The sequence below is a fragment of the Molothrus ater genome, chromosome 3, assembly GCF_012460135.2.
Source record: "Molothrus ater isolate BHLD 08-10-18 breed brown headed cowbird chromosome 3, BPBGC_Mater_1.1, whole genome shotgun sequence".
NCBI classification, from domain to species: Eukaryota; Metazoa; Chordata; class Aves; order Passeriformes; family Icteridae; genus Molothrus; species Molothrus ater.
In genome coordinates this window covers 9,932,741-9,948,632 of record NC_050480.2, presented here as the reverse complement: position 1 = coordinate 9,948,632, position 15,892 = coordinate 9,932,741, and the positions used below count along the sequence as shown (strand labels likewise).

Here is a 15,892-nt window from a genome sequence, read left to right as displayed (position 1 = left end):
GTGCTGTCTCCCCACAATAAAGCTGCTGAGCCCAGTGCTGACATCAGCAGGCTTTGAGAGAGGGAGGAAAAAAGGCCCCTCAGTCCCTCCAGTGCCTACAGAGAGCCAGGGCCAGGAAGGAGGATGAGGGGCAGAGCTGCTTCCATTTTGTTCCTGGGGATGGCCAGTGTGTGACCAACCCCTGTACTGCACCCCTGAGACTCCACAGGCCTGGGACATCCTGTCCCTCCCTCAGCACTGCAGCTTTTGGGGCCGTGATGAAAGCTGGGGGAGGGCTGTGTGTGGCTCAGCTGGGACCAGGTAAGAACAAGGGCCAAGGAAATGGGGAGCTGAGAGCCACCCCTGTGTGTGTCCCCCCACTCCCTGTCCCAGCACAGGTGGCACAGGGGACTGCTCTCCCCATCCTGGAGCCACAAAGGAAGCAGACTTTTGCCCCAGAGCCAGGGTGAGCCTGTGGTTTATCGTCCTGGACTTTGTGTCACATGTGGAGGAACACACGAATCAAGGGCCACTGGTGACCTCAGCCTGCCAGCGCTGTCACTTGCCCCAGCCCAGCATGCCTGACCTGCTGGATGGAAGCTCCCCAAAAGCGAGGCAATGCCTGGATTGCACAAAACCCCCACCCAAGCCACAGGCAGGAGGGAGCTGTGGAGCATAGCAGGGTGGCTCTCACCCCCAAGAGCCACGGGGAGGAAGGGCCCTGCCAGCTGCAGGTGCCGGGAAGTGACGCAGTTCCTTTGGTTTTTGCAGTTTTTGGCTTTTGCAACAATTCTTTCCTTTCTTGTGAGCTGCTGTGCACAGAGAGCAGAGGCCCAGGCCTCGCACAGAAGCAGTGACAGAGCCAGCACAGCCAGGGCAGGAAGGGCAGTCGTGCTCCAAGTGCCACCACGGAGCAGGCTGGCTCCAGTGGGGGCTGTCCCAGTGTCCCCAGCCCCAGGGCACACCACGCCCTGCTGGCACACAACACCCAGCTGCCTGTTTTAGGAACACAGAGAGGAGCACTGTTCCTCTGAAACAAAGCTCAAATAAAAGAACTCTTTTTGGGGAAAGACATTCGTCAGTTTTTTACACCTGGAATGGTACTGTTGCCATGTTTTAATTCCCTTGGCACCTTGATGGAAGGGGAAGGACCTCCTGAGGGGCCAGAGAAAGCCACACCTTGCCCAAGAGCACACGGAGCTGAGGCCTGGCCGGCCCCTCTTTCCCCCCAGCTGGTGGGATTTGGGATTTTGCCATGTGCCCACCCAGAGTCACCTCCTTTCCTCCAGGAGAGCCACCCAGGCTTGGTGCTTGTCAGCCCATGACTCAGAGCAGCCCCAGCACTGCAGGCAGGTACCTTTATTGATAAAGATCAACAAGTTGCTCAGCTGGAGTGACTTGGAATAAGAACACTGGATCCTTCTGCTGATTCAGCCATGCCTGGAATTACCTTTCAGCCTGGGTACCTGGGCTTATCAAGATACAGTTGAAGAGACTCAATTTAACCCTCCTTGTAAATTACATTTACACTGCCTGCTGTTTACACTTAGGCTTGAATTATCAGTCTCTATTTCCTGTTCTCATTTTCTCACAGGCCAAATGACCAAAAATGGCTTTTGGGAAACCCTTGCCTGCATGTGTACTTCAAAATGTTCACACTACCTGAGCAAGTGTGACTGAGCTGCCTCCCTCACCTCAACTCCTTCCCCTTTTTCTTCATGTGCCCCTGCCAGGAAGGGATTACTCCCACCAGCAACCAGCCAAGTTATAGGAAGCATTCATGCTGTCTATCCCTTCTTGTCTTGCCTTTTCAGAAGGTCTGGGTGACTTGGGAGAAATCTTAAAAACAGTCACAAGAGTTTCATCCCCTCAAAAAGCAGAACAACCCTGAGAGGGGAAGTCTGGCCACAAACCCCACGATGTGGACAAGCCCACAGCACTGCAGCTCTGAGGATTAAAAGTTACTGTTAGTTCTGCAGCACAAGGATCACTTTGGGACTTCTTGTGAGGGCCCTAAAAGCTCTCCAGTGGGCTGAAGCTACAGCACCACACCCAGCCAAGGCCCAGTGTGTCACTTCTTATCACTCACTCCTGGGACTAAGGTACTTTGAACCCAAATCCCTAACCCAAGGGCTTTCACAATGGGGGAAATGCTCTCCTACCTTACAGGTCTGACATCCTTCCTCTTTTGCAGTGTCTCCCGCTCCATTTTCTGACCAAGGAAGGAAAGCCCAGGCAGAAGTGTCCACAGCATCACCTGGGCTAGATAAAGATGCCTGCAGCCTGGAGGCACCAGCTATCAGCTGGATCTTGGCTAGGAGCTGCCTGTTTGTCAGGCAGCACCACTCCCAGTGTGTCACAGTGGTTTCCTTATCTCCAGGTGGACTTTGGACAGGGATCAGAACTGCAGACACCTGGGCAAGGAGGAGCTGTTTATGAGGATCATTACACACTTGGGTGAGGCCCCAGATGACTGAAAGACAGGCTGGAAGCCCCAGCAGAATCCAGGCCAGCTTGCTTTGGTCAGAATCAGGAAGCTGCACTCCAGTGGGTCCCTTTGCACCAGAGAAGCTTGTGCTCCCAGCCCTGTGACCCGTGTGGGTGCCAAGTCAGAGCAGTCAGTCAATGCCTGTCTTTAATGAAGGGTTTGACCCACTCAGCCTGGCCAGAGAGGGCACAAGCTGCGTTAGGTAATGGCCCATTATTGCCCTGGCCCCCAGCACAGCGCTGGCACTGCTCTGCCAGGAGCTGAGGGGACACCACAGCTCTCTGTCCCTGCACAGCTGGCAACAGCTCAGGGGGAAGGGCCTTTCTCTGCCCTGGCTCCATGGGCCTGGCCAGAGAAAGCTCCCTCAGTCCTCACGGGGCAGGCAGTGCACAACACCCAACACATGGCTGGGCTCCTGGGCTCAGACTGCAAACAGGAATTGCCCCCAGGACAGGCCCAGCCGATGGGAATTTGCACCCAAAGCCTAAAGGCAGAGAGAGGTTTGGGAGCCTGCAGCAAGCAGAGCCAAAGAGGGGAACACACTGCAGGGACAAACCTGCTTTCCCCCAGATCCCTCCAGCTTCACCAGCTCTTCCTTCCAGCCTGTTTCCCCCACTCCAGCTCCCAGAGCAGAGCAGGGCAGGCGCTGCAGAAGGCACAGCAGGTCCCTAAGTGCTTACCCAGATCCAGCAGAGCCAGCCCCCTGCAGGAGGGCTGATCCCGAGGCTGGAGAGCAATCAGTCACTGACCCAGGGGAGGGAAAGCCCATTTATTTAGGCTGTTCAAATTTGGCACGCACAGAACATATCACAGTAATGCACTGGAGGCTAAGGGTTTTGGTTTTTTTTTTCTTTTTCTCTACAGACATACAAGAAAACTCTATGCAACTCCCATGTACACATTACACAAAGGAAACAGCTTTAATCAACCACTGATGAAACATGGAAGCTTTTAAGATTCTCTGTAGCTGGCACAGGAATGTTCTCTACCCCCCATACAAAAGGCATTTCAGGTCAAACTTTCTAGTAGGTGATATTTCCATGCATTTCTACAGAATTAAAGAAGCTAACAGACAAAAAGCCCAGATCAAGCCATATTAGTCAGGCTGATTGGTTCTACTAAGTTAAATCAATAGTAATTATGGACAAATGGACCAAGTGACCAAAGACTGGGGTTGAAAATACCATTTTTAAAGTTGTGGTTCCTTTTCATTTTACTACCCATAACTGGAGAGCTCTGATATAAGAATCTGCATTTATAAAAGCCTCAGAAGCATCTGATCCACTAGTAAGTGTATATTAGAGAAAGGCAGTTCTAAATTAAACTGTGTCAACAGAAAAAGCAATTTCTATAGAATCACTCAGGAGGAAAGAGACCTCAAGACACTTCATAACGAGAAAATTGAACCTACAGAACAAGTGAACCTTTAAATATTATTACTTCACTGTGATTTTACAAGAGAGTGGATTAGGACTACTTCTCCAGAAAAAGTGTGTCTGTTTTATGTCTAGCTTCATAATTAGGCTTTTTTAGTACAGCTCTGCAACTGCAAGCACTAAGAATTTAACCCAGTTTTGGTGCTCACAGGTTGTTTCAGCTGAAGTTAAACTACAGGTTTTAAGTTTTGTCTTAAATGGTTACAGGGGAAAGTTTTTGAATTTTGCTTGTTACTATTTGGAAAAGCAAGAACAGGAACCAGATCATTCTCACCTCTCCACCTTTCATGATACACTGCTCCAATTTTTAGAGACCTTTAGTGTTAATCCATTGGGGACAGTACTGGGCTGGACAACCAATGCAAATATTAATACACCAAGATAAATCCTTAATTTGATTTATTTAGGGTCATTTGTACATATGAGCTACATCTCCAAAGTCTACTTTATTCTACAAGACAGCTTCCCTACTGTTAGTGAAACCCTTGCCTAGAATGTTTGCTTTATATAACTGATCTATTAAAACATGGAATGCTTGTAGAGTTGTGGCACTGTATGACATCTACACGGGACTTCCTTCAAAAGCTACGACTAGGGAGCCTCCTAGCTTCTCAGCAATGCAAGCTCGGTTCAGGTCCTCTGGCCCATTTGCTTGGCATTCATGCTTTATGCCTAAAAAAAGAGGCAAAACACTCAATAATGCAGTATTTCAACATGCTGGTAAGCAATCAAAGAAACATACCTGGTAGTAATATTAGAAGAAGCAATCCAGTCACTCAAGCAGACTAAGCCTTAGCTTAGGGAATTTGATGGTTTTTCCCTGCCTGGTCCCAGGAGACATCTGGCTGCACACCAAATGTCACTGAAGGGACACGAAGCAGAAATCTGTCACTAGCTCAGTGCTCAGGCTGTTGGCCTTTCATAGCAGGCTCCTAGAGCAAATCCCTCATTCATTTCTTGTGCTGCCCTGGATACAGCAGGGGAGGGAGCTCCAGGCAAGCCCATGGAGAGGGCTGGCTCAGCTCCCACTGCCTCTGCAGAGGTGGCTGAAAGCATCACCCTGCAAACCTGAGAGGCAGAGACTGAGAGCTGGGCTACCCAACCAACAGTGCTTGCTTTCCTTTTTAGGGCTGGAGAGCCTAAACCATGTCTGCTTTACATGGTGAAAAGCAGAATTTCCTTGGGATTTCTTTTTCTCAGCACACAGGAGTTTCCCATGGCAGTTCCAGTCCCTGGGCAAGCTATCCTCTGAAGGCTGGCACTGCTGCACAAAGATCCTGTCAGTCTTGCACAGTGCAAGATTTTGGCCCGGTGCAGCCTGAGGAGCTGAAGAGTGCTACCTGGCTATCAGCCAGACTGGCTTACTACAGCATAGTAAGTTTATGAGTCTGCATTTTAACAGACACAGGGATGAAAGTGCTCTGCCACTGAGGCAGCTCTGCACAAAACCCAGTGTTGTGTTATGAATCTTATGGTTTCTAGCCTGTATGGTACAATGTGCTGCTCCATAAGGTCCATCACACATTGCAAAACCTGCTCTTGGTCCTGAGCACTGTCCTAGTGCCTCTGAAATTTTGTCAGATAATGTAAATTTGTGCTAGAGCTCATTTTAGCTCTGTCACATGACACTTCACTTCTCACTAGTATCTCAAAAAATCAACAAAAAACCCCCAATTCAGCCTTGCTGTGCACTCCAGGGACACAGCAGAGTTAGGAACATTAGTTGTATTACATACCTTGAAACTTCTTTTTGATTGCATCCTTGGAGCTTGCGTAGATCATCTTACTTTTGAGAGGTGCTTGTTCTGGTGCCCTAGTGGGAGACACCACAGAGAGTGAAATTAGTGACACTGATTATCCACCCCAGACAGAAGCAGTATCCTACCCACCAGGGACAAGTGGAACATCTCATGGCTCCAGAATACAGGCATCAGGCTGCCCAGCTCAATTTAAGCCTGCCATTTTCCCAGCCTGGGCAGTACAAACACTCAGAGACCTCACCCACAGAGCCTGGACTGCATGCTAGGAATGAGAGAGTTGGGAAGCTGGCTTACCACAAGAAAAACATCAGCTCTTCTTTTTTGGATTCCTTGGTCTCGAAGCTTGCATCATACAAGGCATAGCGGCAATCCTTCTCGGGAAGCATCTGCACAAAGTGCTTGAAAGGGTCGGTCACTGTCACTCCGACATCTCCCACCAGAATCTCTTTGCCTTCCTCCACAATAATGCACTTTTTGTCTGGACTGAGGCAGAAGATGACAGCCTTCTTCCTCTTCTTGATCTCCTCCGGCGTGGAGCACTTCCGCACTTTCATGTCGTAGAAGATACGGCACACCTCATCGGCCACTTGTACTCCGGAGGCCTGCAGAGACCACAGCAAACACCTTCAGCCCTCCACCCTCCTGTTCCAGCTACAACATGGCACTGCCTTAAAGACAAGCCTAGGAGACAACAGATTCTTGCAATAGTCACTGCAGCCCCTCTTTTCCAAAGCCAAGTAAAGAATCTGGAGTCTGGCTGCTGCCCACAGCTGGCTGCCAACCCAAAAACTATTCCAAAGAAGGCACAATCCCACTTCCACCATTGGAACATTGTTTTGGGGGAGTTTTACAGGCATGCCAACCCCTTGTTCTCTGAGATTCAGTTGTGGCAGATCCTTTGGCATTAGAGCAGCTTAATTTTCTTCCCCGTTTCAGGCTGGCTGGACAAGCCCACAAGGATCTTCTGTTCAAAGTTTCCCAGCCATTTCCAGCATGCTTGCTAGGAGCTTTAGGAACAGAGGTAAAACTGGCCAAATTCCACACTTGTCACATGGACTTAGTTTAGAGATCAAGGGAAATGTAGTGGGGTACTGGGATTGCAGTGGTAGCTTTTAGCTGAACAAACCAACTTTGGGAAGTTGCTCTGAATTCAGTATTTCAAACAGAGAATTTGCAAGTCTTAAAAGTCTCTTCTTCTCACACCTACTCCAGCAGTTTTTAAAGCAAGCTCAACCCTTCTCAACATTTCTTCCCTACCTTGGAGTCAACTGGGAAATTGTAGTGAGTGGTATCGTGTTCCCCTGTGTAAGCTGGAACAAGAGGTGCACATGCAGCATTATCAATCTGATGTTAAAAGCAGCTGCACAGAATAAAGAGGACAAGACCTAGCAAGAATGACAAAAGGCTGAACTGCATTTTCAGTCTGATGCTTTTCTGGAATGAGACAAAAAAAAGTGGGAAGTAGAAGCATTTACATTTGAGTTTTGTTCTCAGACTGCACCAAGCTGGAGAGTTTAAAGGCAGCTGTGCAAGACTGAATATTGCAAATGTGGGAAGCCAGCAGGCACTGCTGGAAGGACATCATGGCCAGAGCAGTAAAGGCCAAACTGAAGCCTGCCCAGTACTGAACAACTCTATCTGTTCAAAATGCTACACACAGTATAAACAATGAGATTCCTTTAGAATCCTGCTTCCTCCCTCACTGCTTTTGTGTCTTCCACATTCAAATGACATTACTCATATCCATCTATCAGAAGGAAAGCTGCCTTCCTCCCTCTGTGCAAACCACGACACGTCACTGCTGCGAGCACAGTCAGCAGAACCAACAGTCGGGTACAGCAGCAGGTGAGACACACAACTCAAAAAGGATAAAGGCTGCTCTTCATTTTTTTAAAATTTATCTTCAGCCTCAAAATGTGAGCTCAAGGGATTTCTTTTGCATTTTGAAGGAAGAGCAGAGTTCAGCTGCAAAACCAGGGGGACCGAGGTGCAGTGCTCAGGCTGTCCTTGAGAGATGGTTATGGAATGGACACCTACTTTAATGTGTGGGGGTTTTCTAAAGCCTTGACCAGCGCCTACCACAGAGGACCTCAGATAAGCCCAGATTCTCCTCTTTCTTCCAACATCCCTCCTCCTATAACTCTGGGTGGCAGGCACAGCCAGCTAACCCAGTGAGGAGAGGTGGCACAGCTGGCAGAATCTACTGCCATGGAGTTTGGTATCCAAGTGCTGGCCACAGAAAACCAGGACAATCTCATACACCAGCATTCTGAGACAGCTTTTCTTTAGGGTGGAGAGCAGTGCTTTCTCAGGGTTTACCTAAATACAATGGGATCTCCCTCTAGATTTACAATGCATGGTCAGTCTGTAAGTGGTAACCTATGCAGAATTGCTTGCACTTTGGGACAGGAGAACAGCAACTCAGTCACTGTGCCTCAGCTGTGTGGCAGGCAGCCATCCTTCTGCATATCACCAATAAGGTGAGGGAAATACATGGAGAAAGCCTATTTCAGGACAAATTCAAGCTACAGTGCAAACATGGACTCAAAGTGACTCATTCCAGTGTCACCTCCTCCATACAGAGACGCTGCACTGAGTGTGACTGAGAGCTAATGAGGAATAAAGGTCTTCTCCTGTCCCTGTGTTTGGTGTGGGCAAGAGCCTCTTTGGGAAGACTTTAAATAACACAAAGTTAACCTAATAAAGGAAACAGTGCAGCAACTGCAGCTATTTCATCATTCATTAAGGACAAATCCACAGTGAATTCAAGAGAAGCCTTCTCCTCCCCAAGGTTTATTTTCTAACTAATGGTACCTCAATAGCTGGCAATGGGTGGCAAGACTCAGGTTTTAGTCACAAAGCCCGGCAAGGTTCTTAGAAAATGCACAGAAAGTCCAGCACTGCCATGGAAATGAGGCTATTTATAATGAAAATGCAGTGCATGTCACCTACCTCTACCTTTGTCAACTCTTGAGCTTTGCTCAAACACTACAACAAATAATTCCCTTGCATCAAGTCATATTAACTTTGAAAGCACAGGTTAGTGCTCAGCTTAGAGCCAGAAGCAGCAGCAATAGAGCTGCAGATTGATGCAGACTGTGCAGTCATGTGCATTTGCTTGTGCTACTACACAGCCAGAAACATGTCTCCAAGTCAGGAGACAAGTTGTTTCTTTAAAAAGAAACTGAACACTGCTGGCAAGTCAGTTCAGATTCCAAAAATGTAGAAAGTATTTAGTCTGGAAACTCAAAATTCACTGTAAAACTTCAGCTGATAACTAGGACTGACCAGAATCTGAAGGGCCAACAGTGACAACTGGATTTTGTAGCTTTCCAAAGCAAAAGGCTGTTAGCAGCTGGTGTTGCTCCTTTTCACAGCTGCTGTACAACCCCTGGATTCATCACAAGCTGACATTAGCAGCCATTGTGCTGCCAGGGACAATGCAGATTTGTTCCATCTGAGAACACCCTATAGCTGTGTTACAGTATGGGCTGAGATGAGACAGTGCAACAAACCAATTCCCTCTGAAAACAGGATCTGCTGTCCTAACTGCAGGGCTCCCTCTGCAACCCTGGGCCTGCACCAGCCACAAATGGCCTCACAAACATACTTAAAAAGGAAAAAACTCAAACCCCAGGCAGCTTTTGTTTTAAGGTAGCTGCAAGCACTCTGTGTAGAACAACAACAGGATAACTGCTAAGAGCACTGGAACAGGGAGAAACTCCAGACTCTAAAAATGTGTCCTCAAGTGACATTTTAACCTCGTGTCTGCTGCCTTGTCCAGCAGAAGAGCTGGTGAGAAGCCTCCACCCTCCCAGTAATGACAGAGTAAACACTCGTTAGTCTGGATTTTCCCTCTTTGGCCAGATATGGTTCTTCTCTGAGGACTCAGTGCAGCACATTGGTTATTATTTTGTGCATTGTGGCTTGAATGCTGTAGAGCTCCAGCAGCCAGCCTGGTCCTGCTCCTTTTCCAGGATGGCAGCAGTTATCCAGCTCTGGACTGGCACAAGGGGGTTGGTTCAGTGAGCAGCACATACTGCAGGCACTTGTGGGATCCACGACCATCAGCCAGCTGGTGACATTTCACTGTAGGGGACAGACCCTTAATTGCAACAAGGCAGCAGCAAGCAGGCAAGCCACCTAATTACCAGATGGGAAAATCATGCCAGGACAGCACATTCAGAGAGACATTCAGGAAAGAAGAGGCAGAACAAGTTTCTCTGACGCAATCAGCACAACTGAGTTGCCCCCAGCACCTCCACGCAGCTGCTGCAGACACAGCACATGCTGGGGGCTGAGCCCCTCACCCATTACCCCGTGGCACTCGTGGCAGTGTCCCCACTGGATGTCACCTGAGGCAGGGACTGCATTCGCTGCCTTGTCAGCAGGCACTGCAGGAACACAGCAGCTCTTGTTCAGAGCCTCGCTCCTGCCTCAAGTGCAAAGCTCTGCACAAGTCTTGGGAGAGACAGCACAATGCCCTCCCTGCACCAGGCAGCCCAAAGAGGGAGCCTTGTGTCCAGCCAGCTTCCACTGCAGGAACCAGACCCAGCTGCCTCCGCTAAGAGCTCCCAGCATTTTGCCTCCATTGCTGAGTACCAAACTGAAATTTAATCTAAATTGGGGAAGACTGAAGAATAACCCAAAGCTTTCTGAAGAAAATCCCCACATACAGAAAAGCCATTTCAGGAGTGAGAGACACGCCAGACATCTGATAAACTGGATTCACAGCAAGCCTGCACTAAAACACAACTTTGACACAATGAAATTCCACATCTCTTTTGTTAGGAAGTGAATACTGTGGGCACCAGTATTTTTCTTGAATACTTAAAATACTTTACCTAAGAAGAGTCTTTGTTTTCCCCAACTCTAAGACAGCTAAGACCTTAAACTTATGATTTAGTTTGCCTCAAGACAAGTTTGAAGGACTAAATTTGAGTTTAAGTCTTGAGAATTTCAGATTGTTGGTTTTCTCTCCTGTGATTAGAGCCCAAGAACTCTCCACAGTGGTGCCTGGGCATGCATTATCTCCAGAGACATTCCAAGATACAGCTCTTGACTTGTTTTGTCTGGGAACCACTCACAAACATTGTACACATCAGGGTGAACTATCCACAACTACTCAAGTGGAAACTTTTGCTTCTTGGAAAAGTATCATCAATTTTTTCCAGAATCTGACACCAAGAATGTATTAAAGCACGCCTTGTTTAATTGCAAGGGCAGATGTGAGAACACTGTGCTCCCATGTTTGCTGGTCACATTATTGGCATGTATTTGGTTCTTAGTTTCTTCAGCAAACCCTGTTTCCCTCATGCCTGGCTTACCCTCCCTCCTATCTACCTCTGAAATTCCCTGCCACTGCCAGAGCTGCCTGTGGAGCCATGTGGCATTTCCTTCTGACTCACTCATGTGTCATAGTACATCTCTGCAATAAATACTTTTTCAATTAAACTTATTTCCACCCAATTGGTCTGGGAGAGCACCCTTCAGGGACAGAGCTGTCCCCTGCACTGCCACAGTGGAGTCTCCTGGGCCATCAGCAGAAACTTGAGGGGAAAACTAAGCCAAGGTAGTTGTGGGAGCACTTAGCAGAAAGGGAGAGTAACAGCCTGGCTGAAAGGAAGTTTTGCCAAATCAGGCCTCTGGAAAGGTGTCACCACCTAAGGCCAACAAGCCAACTGAAAACGCAGGCAGTCAAAACCATAAAGATATTAAATACTGCTTGGCTTCCAATCTGTTATCTGAGCACTCAAGAAAACACATCTGGTGTTAACATCCCCCCTTTACTGAGCAGGAGAGGCAGCAATGCAAGGAGGAAATAAAGGAGCAGCTACTTTAACTTCATCCCAGAGACCAGCAACAGTGTGGGAACACCAGTGACTTCAGGAGACTGGAAAAGCCCACATCACCTGCTTACCTACAGCTGGTCAGAGAGACACCTCCATTTACAGGGGACAGCCTGTACATCTGAGAGGCCAAGGTTTCAACTCTGATCTGAAGCCTGACAGGAAACAGAACTAGCAACCTTTTACTACTGTTGTATAAGAAGCCATTATTTGCACACCATAAACCAGCAAGAAGTACAGAGTCATCTGCATATCACTTGTAGAAAGATCTTGCTAGCTAGACTCAAGTTTTTATTTTGCATTATTTGGTCTCTTTTGGCAGGGGGAAGGTGTGAGGGAAAGAACTGAAACTCTATTCAGCTTTTATTTCCTGCCCCAACCCCCAAGAAGAAAGGTTATTGACAAGATGAGATGAGTATAAAAACAATTATTAAAAAAAAAAAAAAGAAAATACTATCCTTCAAATTCCTGAAGGTCATTTCTTCAGCTTTTAGCCAAAGAGGAAATTATCTCCTTCTCTGAACCACCACAAAGTTCACTCCCAATTTAATTATCAAGGTAGACAGAACAAGCAATACCCACAAAAGGCAATCCCAGCAACAGCACTGAAAAACAGGAACTGCAGTGGCCAGTAGCAGCAGGGCAGAAGTTTTGAGCAGCACCCATTCCTGTGTTGAAATGTAAGTTTTTAAGGTAATGCAGGTGGAAGCTGGTGTGTAACAGGACTCTTGCAGAAAATCAAAGCTTCTCAGAAACACATTCAGCACACAGATCAGCTGCTATGAGCCTAAATGCCTGTAAGAATTTTCTTGTGGCCCTCCAGGCACCTACAGCAACCTAAAGCTTAAATGGCACCCTCAAAATGAGGCTTTGAAGGCCAGCTCTGGGCATCCTTGATACCTCTTACTGAGGGACCCTCCTCTCACGAGGAGACTGCTGTGAATACTGAACAGCCAGGTGAGGAAAAGGCTGAGAACAGCTTCACAACAAGTCCTGGTTGTAGTCAGGCACTCTCACATGGGATTGCTTAGGTCAGCCCTTGCACCCAGCAGGAGCCTCTTGACAGTGATTCTGCCAAGGCGAGTAGGAACATGCCAGACATCAACAGCACCAATTGTCATGAGGCTGTTATCTTGTATATGAGGCATATGTACCTTGTAATTACACAGATCTGGGAATAGCACTGACTAACAACCAAGAAAAATCATTTGCACGGTACTCCAAAGACCTTGGACTCATTTAATCCAGTAGCAAAGAAACTGAACATTGTGGCAAGGCACAAAAGCTGGAAATCCAAGCTCTTTTGATAGCAAAGGATGCCCTCCTGCTGGCACTACCAAACTTTGCCAGAGGGCCTCCGCTCTGCCCAAAACCAAGTTCATTTGCAGCCTCTCAAAAAAGCCAACCTAAACCCTGTTGCAAAAAGGAGATCACTATGAGAAATAGTAGTTTTGACTGACTTGGGAATTCCCTGGGTTGCAAAGCAAGATGAAGCCTGACACACTGAGTAGTCACACTTAACTAGGTTTGCATACTGCAGAGGTGGTAGCTGGCTTGTTGAGACAAGCCTCTTTTAAACAAGAGCTGCGAGTCTCATCAGACTTTTTAGCAGCTTCATCTGCAGCTCCCATCAGCTCTGCTCCACGCTGCAGACCAGCCACAGATGCTCCAGGGCTTGGGTGTTGGAGAAAGCAGGGACATTAGTGGTACATCCCGTCTGCCACCCTACGGACCAAAAATTTATTTCCCTGGATATATCACACGGTCAATGAACTACTGGTAAATACCAAGGGAAGGCCTCAATATTTAACACCTCTAATACAGGTAAATAACTCAGGCAGGTGTGTGTTGCTGGACAAGTGTTTGTGCATGACTCAAGCAAAAACAGGGCAGCAGTTAAAACTGCATGAGCTAATAATTGAGGCAAATTTGCCATCAATTCCATCTCCTGAGTCAAACGGGGATGCAAACTCTAAGCACGGGCAAAGCAAACAGAATGAGCCAACGTGAGACTGAACACACGTTTGGTCTATTCTGCCCCATTTATGCAAGGAGAGCCCTAACACTTTTTTCTTTTGGAAGCCAGGAAGCACAAGCAAATCACTGCGGATCCTTATACTTTTTTGTTTCTTTGCTTCCAGCGTTATACCTTGGATAAAGGTTTGCAACACTGTGCGGAGAAGCAAAACAAAACAAAAAAAACAAAAAACAAAACCAAGTCCTTGCAGCAACTGCCTCAAAATTTCAGCTTCCTCGAGCGGCCGCTGCGACACCCTGTTTTTTACACTCAGCGATTCCCCTCCGCGGGTTCCGCTTCCCCCTTTTGTCCGCCGCCAGCGCTGCGGGCTCCGGCCGGGCCGGGCGGCGGGGGGCGGCCCTGGCCGGGCCCGTGCTGGCCCTGCGGAGCCGCCGCCGGTTTCTAGGCCAGGCCCGGCCCGAACCCCGGGGCCGTGCGAAGATGGCTCCCGCCGGGACCGAGGCGGCGGCGGCCGCGCTTCCTCCCGAGCAGGGCAGCCCCCGGCCTCCCACCGACACCGCCCGGTGCCTTCCTGCGGGGCTGCCACCCCCTCGCAGCCAGCCAGCCCCCCGTGGGGAGCGGCGGGGTCGCCGCCTCCCGGTCCCCTCCCGGCCGCGCCCTGCGGCGCGGGGAGGTGCCGCGCACAGCCCCCCCCCTTCCCACCCGGCCTTTTCCCGCCGCGCCCTCGCTCCTCACCAACCCCCCCCTCCCAGGGCCGAATGGACGCGCCCGCCCCCAGCGCCTGTGTGCGACGCGGAGCGTACCATTACCTTACGGTGGGGGGGAGGAAAGGGAGGGAGGACAGTTCCATCGCTTCAAGGAGGGGTGGGAGTAACCTTCCGTCGCCTCATGGCGGGATGGGGGCGGGGGGGAAGGGAGGAGAACGGATCCGCCGCGTCAAGTTCAAAGGCGAACGGGAAGGACCGGGAGAAAGGGAAGAAGAAAAAGGGGGCACGATACGGCCAGGCACAGCGGCGCCGCCAGCCAGAGCACCGGCCGGGATGCGGCGGGCGGTACCGCCGCCCCCCTCCCCCTTTTTCCCCCAGGGATGAAGGCGGAGGCGGGAGACGGAGAAGCCCAAGGCCCGTCCGGCGGCGCGCGGTGCCTACCATGGCGTCGGCGGGGCGCGGCGGGCGGGCGGCGGAGCGCGGTGCGGCGGCGGCGGCTCCCTCGGCTGTCTGGGCGCGGCGCGGGCTCCGGCGGCAGGAAGAGAAGCTGCGAGGGCGCGAGCCGGGCGGAAGCGCTGTCGACGTCACGGCCGCCGTGCCCGGAGGAGGAGGAAGCGGTTGCTATGGCGGGAGCCCCGCGTGGCGACGCCCCAGCCCCGTGCGCACGCGCGGGCGGGGCGGGGGGCGGCAACCCCGTCGCCACGCAGGGCCCCGCCCCTGAGGAGTACACCAATCACAGGGAGAGCGCGTCTGATTGACGTGCCAGCCGGCCAATGGCGCGCGCGCTCGGCCGGGTGGGCGGGGTTACCTGCTCGAAGGTGTGCCGGGTGGGGTGCGGGGATGGTCCTGAGGGCAGAGCTGGGGGGCTCGGGGAGCCGTGAGGGACAGCGCGGGGGGCACGAGCGGGATTTGGGCTGCTGGGAGCGCGGCTGGAACGGACTGGGGCGGCCGTGAGGGCAGCGGGGAGCGGACGTGGGGCGGGCGGGGAGCCTGCGGGAGGAGGCGGCCGCAGCAGCAGCAGGAGCGGCGAGGGGCGGGCAGCCAGGCGGAAGTGTGGGAGTTTTTCTCTCTTTTTTTTTTCTTTTTTTTTTTTTTTTTTTTTTCTTCCTCCGAGGGTTTTTCACTACCTACTTTGGTGCGATCTCAGGCAGGCGGTGCTGATTGGCTCGGGCCGCTGCTGCGGCAGAGCCCGGCGCTTCCCGCCGGCACCCGCGCATCCCGGATCCCGGCACCGCTTCATCCCCGCGCCGGAACAACGGGCGGCTTGTCCTCGGAACAAAGGCGGCCCTGAGGAAACACTGCTGCCGAGGCCGGGGCAGCTCCGAGAAGCTGCTGCTCCGTGTTCATGGCAGTCCTGCTCGCCCTGACTGACGAAAGTACTCATTCCTTAATGTTCCTGGCCGGCAAAGCTCGGGCTGCTTGTAATCAGAGTACAAAGGCATCTGCTGATGGTACAAAATGTATAGATAGGAAGTTAGGTTTTTATCACCGAATCCTGACTGCAGTGATGTTCCCGGCTTGAGTCCATGAGCAAAAAGCCCCCAGCATCAAAAGCTTATTTGTTGTGTATGTGCCTTCCTGTAAGAAGGAAACAAAAACAAGCCTCGATGGCGGCGTTTTCAGGGCTGGGGTATGAGGGAACAGTACTTCATTACAACTATCACGAAGCTTCACTATTAAAGGTGCGGGCAATGC

The 15,892-nt window shown here is 50.4% G+C and overlaps 1 protein-coding gene across 1 annotated transcript; it reads right to left on the bottom strand.

The window, feature by feature from the left end:
• Window positions 1–3,222: 3,222 nt before the first annotated feature.
• DSTN (destrin, actin depolymerizing factor) lies at window positions 3,223–14,773 on the bottom strand. The gene is made up of 4 exons (XM_036381083.2): window positions 14,639–14,773; window positions 5,958–6,265; window positions 5,640–5,716; window positions 3,223–4,575 (listed from the first exon to the last, which is right to left on the bottom strand). The coding sequence occupies exons 1-4, from the start codon at window positions 14,639–14,641 to the stop codon at window positions 4,466–4,468; spliced, it is 498 nt and encodes a 165-aa protein (XP_036236976.1). The 5' UTR covers window positions 14,642–14,773; the 3' UTR covers window positions 3,223–4,465.
• Between the last annotated feature and the right edge of the window lie 1,119 nt (window positions 14,774–15,892).

Coding starts and splice junctions, on each gene's coding strand:
- DSTN (XM_036381083.2), bottom strand. Junction 5,717..5,957: donor GAGCTGATGTTTTTCTTGTG/GTAAGCCAGCTT, acceptor GTCTCCCACTAG/GGCACCAGAACAAGCACCTC. Junction 4,576..5,639: donor AATCAAAAAGAAGTTTCAAG/GTATGTAATACA, acceptor CTCTTTTTTTAG/GCATAAAGCATGAATGCCAA.